A 7673-nucleotide genomic window follows, 5' to 3' on the forward strand; every position below is an offset into this window, starting at 1 on the left:
GGCAAAGAGCCATAGGACCTTTCCTGCCCAGCAAGAGCCGACACTACCTCAGTTTAAAAGGGTCTCATCTAAGACTCCCCCTAAAACCTATACACACACTGCATAGTACTTGCTATCAGAACCATATTGGCCCTTCTGAGAAGTGAGTCTAGGTGTCCCAAAGCTGATTGTAAGAGGACTACCTTCTCTGTCCTTTGGGCAACCAAAAACAGGCTGGATGCTTTCTAGTTTTATAACCACCTGTTTGGTCCCTTCCACCAGTTCATCAGTACAGCCTTGTGCAGCAACATACAAGTGGACACTTTAGCCCACCCTCTGGAGTGTTTGACACAAAGGTTTCCTTGCCTGAGATCCTGATCCCTTGGACCCACCTACCTTTTCCTCTTGCACTTCCTTCTTCTCCTTTAGCTGTTCCCAGCTGATGGATTGATGGTTCTGAATAGCTCATCAGCCTCCTGCCTAATTAAGCCATCGAGCACCCATCTCCCAATCAAGTCCACAGCCGCGCGGGGGGAGGGGAGGAAAAAGAGAGAGAGAGAGAGAGAGAAAAGCAAGTACCATAATAGTCAGACTGCTGGGTCATCTCTTGGCTCCTAGCTCTGTCAAGCAGATGCTTTGGCCATTTGGCCTACAGACCTGGACCCAAAGAGGTTCTGGAGTACAGCAGCTAGCAGGTGAAGGCAATGCATTTGCTTTAGGAGAGAGGTCAGCAAGCAAGCTACAACCATACTGGGTCCTACCATCCTGCGTTTAAAGAGAGACGGTGCACAGCAAATGTATGTTACAAAAGACTGTCACTTTATTAGAAATCTTATCAGCCTGGAGCATTAATAATCAAACTTGGGCAAGGAGTTCATGCCTCATGCTAGTCCCGTCACACAATCTTAGCATAGCCAAGGGCTCCAGCTGATTTGCACGTGTATTTCCATAAAGACTCCATTTGTATTGCCAGCCATAATGCATTCAGAATAAATTTAACCACCTTTGAGGCTGCATCGTCGTCTTCTTCCAATTCCCCTTCATTTTTCGACTTGCTCCTTGCAACTGCAGCTTCCTTTCCTGTCCCCACATGAGATTCTCTCCCCCCACTTACTCCCCTTCACTACCCCACCTCTCACACACTGTTGCATTCCCCATTCACCTGAGTGCACCACTTCCCCCACCCTCAACCCCAAGGCGCAAAGATGGGCAGCGACAATAGGCTCCGAATAAGGGGGTGGGGAATAGAAGACCCTTGATCACCACGGGAGCCGTATTCCCCACTATAGTCATTCATCCCGTCTTCAAACTCCCCCAGCAGCAGCGACACCCTGGCTTTGATAGAGCAGGGGGAAGGCTCACCCTTCCCAGCGTGATGAACTTTCAGAAGGGGTGGGGAATTCAACCTAGGTAGCCTGAGGCCAACCCATGGCCATTCGTTCCTCAGCTGTAACAGGAGAGGTTTTACAGCAGAGCTGAAACGTGAGCGGCTGTCTCCAGCACAGTGCAATCCACACAGTAAAGCCAGAGGGATATCAAGTGCAAGTGCAGGGAGATGAAAACACACGTGCCCCTGAGAACTGGTACCCATTGCGACAGATCCAGGGCAACAAGGCCCGGGAAGGGGCACTACATTGAAGCCTACACACCTGCGCACAGACATTGAACAGTCACATCTGCAAAACAGTGTCTGGTTTTCATGTGACTTTAGCACTAACAAAAGCTTCTGGCTTCACACCTATGGAAATGGTTCATATGCAGAGCAGGTAAGGAATCGGGACAAGATTCTCCTCTATTATCCTTCCTCTGGAAGGATCCCTTTAGCAGCAGGGTGAGGGGTGGGCTTCAGTCTCCATAGCCCCTTCAGTCCATTGTCTTGCATTGCCAAGAATGCCAACAAGAACCACTCCACGGGAAGACCTCTCTACAAAGAAGTGTACTAAGCAGATGGGCCCAATTCTGATCCCACTTTTGCTAGTGCGACACCAGAGTAACTCCACTGAAGTTACAGTGCCACAAATAAGACCAGAATTGGGTTGTGTGAGAGTATAAGTACCATTAGCAGAAGCAGGACTAAGGGAGAAAGAGGCATTTCATTAGAAACAACCAGGCAAAGACATTGCCTCAGTTATTAGCCCAACTACAGTCCCATCCCTTCAAAAAACAACTTTTCTTCTAAAGATACCAAGCTTAACCACAATAAATACTTGGCATTTGTGTAGTGCCTCTCGTCCAAGTGTGCATTATGTTATTACGCAGCTTGGAAAAGTGAGGCAGAGGGCAAGTGACTTCACACAGCCAACAAAGCTGGGAAGATCAGACTCCCCACAGACCTACTATCTCCGAGAAGTAAGTTGGAGTTACAAAGTGTGCCTGGACTGTGCAGTTTTCCTGGAGCAGACTGAACAGCTCGAGTGGTAGCTAGCCTCCCTTTTGAGTCCGTAACAGTGCTGGAGAAGTTAGTACCTTCACACACTTCTGTAGATTCCCTTCCCCATCAGCATTTGCTAGACACCCACAGAACCATCTCATTCCGGCTCATCCAGGCCTAGCTCATGATAACCAGTGTTAAATGGTCCATTTCACATTATTGCCAGTGTTGAACGGTTCTCTCTCTCACAGGACTCAACTGTCCAGGCCAGGATTTCCAGCCCCTTAGTGCCAGGTTAGACACATTAGTCCATTCAGCACAAGGTTAATGAGATGTCAGATGCCCATTGGTTTTCAGGGGCACGTCCCCACCACTCGCACTCCTCCAGGCATGGTACTTTTTCAACACTTTCCTCCTAGCGAAGCTGCAGATTGCGATCAGGAACCCCAGGGACACGATGTACATAGCCAGGCCTCCAGCCTTGATTAGCCATATGGGGCTGGATGAGAGGATCACGGAATACATGATCTGGCCTCCCACCCCAATCCGCAGCACCATAAAGAGAGCCACAAAGGAGAAATCCACCACTTCCCCGATGAAGCTGTGGTAGCGCCCAGTTTCCCGCAGGAACCAGCGGGCCTGCAGCAGCGGGTTGGTGATCTCGCTGACGAAGACAATGGCATTGATTTCGGTGGCTGACTTGCCGAGCCCCAGCACGAGCACCATGCCACAAATACTCAGTGTGTGATGAGACAGCATGAGATCTCCTTCTGTCTTGAAGTACATGCACCAGCTGAGGTCAAAGATAAAGTAACCCAAGGTAAGGCACAGCACACGGACCTGGAGAGGCGTGTTTGGCGTCCCTGAAAGGAAAGACATGCACATTAAACTGAGAAAGGATGCTCCTAAGGGCTCCGTTCTAAGAGGAAAGCTACGCAGTGGACACCTAGTAATACAGTTCACCAGACTATGAAAAACAACGGCTGCTCACTCAGTAGATCTGCTCTCTGGGTCTATGCAGAGCCCGAGGTGCCAACGTGAGTGCAGAAGACACCCTCCCCCAGTTTTACTACTTCTGAATTCCATTAGCACAGCAGAGCCTACACAGCTCAAAGAGAGCTGAAGTCGGCTCTGCCTCATGCGTCGTTAGGAGAACGGTTAGTTTTGCAGCTGGAGCGAGGGTATATTCTACCAATGGAACAGCATAGGTGTCACTGAAGGCAAAAACCTCCATGGCGATGCACAAGTCAGAAAGAACCCAGCTTGACTCTCAGATCTCAGGTTAAGTCTGCAGGCAGAGACAATGACCTTACACAGGTAAAGCAAGACAAAACCAAGCGAAGGACCCAAACAAACCATCCTCTACATCTCGGGCTTGTTGGGTGGGAGGGATTTTGTCCAGCAAGAGCCCTCTCTCCCACACAGTCCTCTTCCCCCATTTCTACGATCCGAAGTGTATACCCTTAAAACTCTATTGTGCTGCATGCACTAAAGGTAGCAGATGCTTCTGGGTCAAATTGAGAAGGCAAAGCTTGAAGAGGGGGAATGAAGGAGTGTGGTAGCCCACAGGTTCCTTTAGGCTGCTTAGCAGCCCAGAATAGGGTCTTCTAATGGACTACCAGACAGAACTCCTGTAGTGCCATACGCTGTGGACCCAACTCCTCCCATTCCTGGCATACCCACCGTGCCAGAGTTTGTGAGGGGGCAACAGATGGCTGCTTATGACAGCTCTATGCTATGTCTGTGCAGGGGAATTCATCCCTGGTGAGGTGGGGGATATGAATGGCCTCTCGAAGCAGGCTTGGAAAGATCAGATTTTTAATCCTTAAATGTCGATTTCACTGTACACACACAAACCCATCAAAATATTTCCATCAATAACAATTGAAATTTACAGATAAGGAAAGCAAGAAAAATGCTGCTTGAGAACTTGTTAGAGTCAAAATCCAGTGATTTAGGCTTCTGAATTAGGCTGGTTACAGATGGACAAGGGAATGAATAGTTCAATCAACAAATCATTTCTGGACATAGGATATTTGTTTTTTTATATCTTGACATGGGACATTGACACTTCTGTTGGTGAAAGAGCCAAGCTTTCGAGCTCCACAGAGCTCTTCTCCAGGTCTGTGGGCCCATGAGCTCTGTGGAGCTCAGAAGCTCGGCTCATTCACCAACCAAAGTTGGCCCGAAAAATGATATTACCTCACCCACCTTGTCTCTCTCAGTTTGTGTTTTCACAACTTTAAAGCTTGAACTCTTTGAATCTCAACTTCTACTGTCATTAAATAATTATCTGACCTCCCCACATAGTTTCCCACAACTGTGAACATTTAAATTTATAAAAATAATAAAAAAAAAAGCTTTAAAATGAATAATTGATATTATCCACCAAAGTTAAGAAACACTGAATTCTACCAAGCCTATTTATAAGCCACCAAAGCAGCAGGGTTGTGCGTGCGGGAGAGTCTATCACCACTAGAGAGCTCTCTCAGTTTAGAGGCCTGATACTTGAAGTTACAGTCAGGCATTGTCCTCACACTAACAGCAGGAATCCCACTGACTTCCAGAGGACGAGCAAGACATGCAGGATATGGGATGAAGTCAGAGATGGGAGTAAAGAAAAGAGTTTCTTTATTCTGGATGAAGTCTAGAAATGTGCCCAGCACTTTGCCCAACAGCTTAGCCAAGGCCCTGCCCCAAGGAATTTCAGCATACTGTTAAGTACAACTGGGGGAAAACAGTAAAAAAAAGAAAAGAAAGAAAGCCTGAGGGTGGGGATCGGCAGTCAGGGATTGAAAGAAAGGGAGATAGGTCTCAAGGAGGTCACGTGAGCTTGGCCTACAGGCAGGCAAAGAAAACACGGCTCCAAGCGTAGATGGGAGCATGAAAGAGGGAGACCTGGTGTAGACAGCAAGAGATAGCAAAGGGAGCTCTAAAGAGAGAGAACTAATCCTCCTGCACCGATCACAGGTGCAGTAGGACAGAGACACTGCCTTTTTTCAGTGAGAAGATCACTTGTCCCAGGGCAAAACTCCACCAAACATACCCGGGTGAGTTAGAGGCCAAGGGCCATCGATAAGAGCAACGTAGCCAGAGAGGCAGGTGACAATGACCCCATGCATCAGAGTGACCAGCCGGCAACTCCACTCGTAAGTACGGTGCTTATTCCAATAGCAGAAACAGGCATAAAGGGAGAGCCAGGCAGTCAGGCTGCAGGTCACCTGGAAAATGACGGAGAGCATCATCCTAGAATGGACAGAGAAAGAACGTTACTGGTGAAGTAATCCATCTAAAAAGATCCCCACCCCCAAAGTTAGCACCGATCAGCACCAGCTGCTACACCCAGGGACTCAGATGCAAAAGACACACAGAACCATCCTCAACCCTGTACTTTTGTCATCATACCAAACCTTTTTGCCCCCCACATAGGCACGTTTGCCAATCAGCTTCTCCACAGGCCTGTTCCGGTTACTGAAATTTGAAGAGGTTTCACAAACAGCCACTTCACCCATTTCAAGCTGGCAAAGAGAGGCATGGGGCGAGGGGGACACAAAATCCCCGTCCCTGCTTGCATCACATCTTGACTGTGTTGCTGCCCCATTTTGGCATGGTGGAGCCAAGTGCTCAGCACATGGCTGCGGGTCTATTTGAGAGACCATCACGTGTATGGGAATGGCGCCTGGAAGCCATTGTGCTAGGTTCCGCACCAACCCACAAAGATGGTCCCGGCCCCAAAGAGCTTACACTCTAAGACTAGAGACTACGGGTGCCTACCACGGACAGGGAGAGCACAAGGAAATTACTTTTTTTTTTAAATTGATCCCATGAGACACACCTTATCTCATCAACAGGAGGCAAAGCCAGATCCTCTACATCCAATGCCTAGACCTCGACTACTTTGCCTTAAAGTCCATTAGCTGGCTGCTCTAGCAGAGCAGTGTCCTCTGTGAATCAGCCAGCATGCTGCATGAAAAGTAGCTGGGTGGGGGTGTGGGGATGGTTTGGAGAAGAAAGAAAAGGTTTGAGTGTGACAATCAGATAACTAGCACCTGCGCGATAGTAATCTAATATCGGCACAAGCCACGGAAAAGCCTTAGGTAAGCGGAAAGGCGTGTAGGGCGATGGGGGCACAAAGGGAGGAGAGGGGAAGTCGGTGCATGGCTGGGTGCAGAGCTATGCTAGGGAGTAGATAGCTTGGGGGAGAGGCAATTCTTAGGGCTTTCGCCCTCTAGAGCGAGCACACAGCCACAGCGAGACACACCACCTGCTTAATCGGGCATTCAAAACTCCACAGCCACCACGCCAGCCCCATCCCTGGGACAGGGCACAGCGAGGTGGATGCCATCCTCCTACCCACCACCACCCCCATTCCAGGTCCTGTTCGGTGCAGGGGGGAGGAAGGCACATGGGGGACCCGATCCAATATATGGCAGCAGCATGCCCTAGTTAACTTATCAAGTGCCCGGGTGTGCCAGGAACCCAGCATAGCTTCTCCCCACTCCCATCCCCACCGGGGGATACAGGAGAGCTCTTACCTAGGACAGGTGGGGGCTCTGTGGGGGCAGCACTCCCTAGAGAGCCCCAGGAGGGTCTGAGCCCCCAGCAAGGACAGAGGGAGCAGCCGCTGGGAGCCCCAGCCCTCCAGGAGAGGGCAGGAGGCTCTTCCAGGCAGCCCAGGCATGGGTGCTGGAAGTAGGGGGGCTGCGCACCCCCTGGCTGGAAGCGGCTCCCATCATACACAGGGTTTATAGTTTGGTTTAATGTCCCTCGGCACCTCCCCTATACAGGCTGTTTGCGCGTCCCCGGCCCCAGGCACGGCCTCCGAGAGTTACCCGGCTGGTGCAGCTGCCCCGCTGCAGCTCCGGGCCGCCCGCTCCAGCGCTGCGCGTCCAGACGCCGCCGGCCTCCTGAAGCCCCGCCAGGGCGCGCAGCTGGGCGGAAGGCGGCAGCTGGGGCGGAGCTGGTGCAGACGCAGGTTTTCCCCACTCGGGTCAGCTGCTGCTGGCAGGGAGGACCCAGCGGGGCAGCGAAGGGGGCAGGGAGAGGGGCGGTCCCCTCCCGACCAGTAGGAATGGGGGCTCGGGGGATAGCTCCCCCAACAGCTGCACAGGGAGAGGATTAGTTACACCCCCAAAGGGTGCCCAGATCTGGAGAGCGAGGGGCAAGACCGCCCCCCCCCCCCGTATGGATATTGGGGAGGGGAGAAGTATTAATCTCTACCCCCCCTTCCCCATCATGTTCAGATCCAGGGGTGCAGGGCTTGGCAATCGGAGACACCCCCGCTTCACAGCTCAGAGGGGGAGCTCCCCTCCCTGCCCCTGCA

At 51.0% G+C, this 7673-nt stretch overlaps 1 protein-coding gene across 1 annotated transcript; it reads right to left on the bottom strand.

The window, feature by feature from the left end:
- Window positions 1-777: 777 nt before the first annotated feature.
- Window positions 778-7673, bottom strand: LOC102938712 (TLC domain-containing protein 5). Its single transcript, XM_043534148.1, has 4 exons — window positions 7183-7673; window positions 6186-6328; window positions 5397-5596; window positions 778-3213 (listed from the first exon to the last, which is right to left on the bottom strand). The coding sequence occupies exons 3-4, from the start codon at window positions 5593-5595 to the stop codon at window positions 2675-2677; spliced, it is 738 nt and encodes a 245-aa protein (XP_043390083.1). The 5' UTR covers window position 5596; window positions 6186-6328; window positions 7183-7673; the 3' UTR covers window positions 778-2674.

The sequence above is a fragment of the Chelonia mydas genome, chromosome 22, assembly GCF_015237465.2.
Source record: "Chelonia mydas isolate rCheMyd1 chromosome 22, rCheMyd1.pri.v2, whole genome shotgun sequence".
Taxonomy (NCBI): Eukaryota; Metazoa; Chordata; order Testudines; family Cheloniidae; genus Chelonia; species Chelonia mydas.

What these genes read in the sequence shown, in the direction of transcription:
- LOC102938712 (XM_043534148.1), bottom strand. Translation starts at nt 5,595, where the DNA reads ATGATGCTCTCCGTCATTTTCCAGGTGACCTGCAGCCTGACTGCCTGG. An exon ending in TTGGCCTCTAACTCACCCGG is followed by an intron (nt 3,214 to 5,396) that starts GTATGTTTGGTG and finishes CTTTCCTTTCAG; the next exon opens with GGACGCCAAACACGCCTCTC.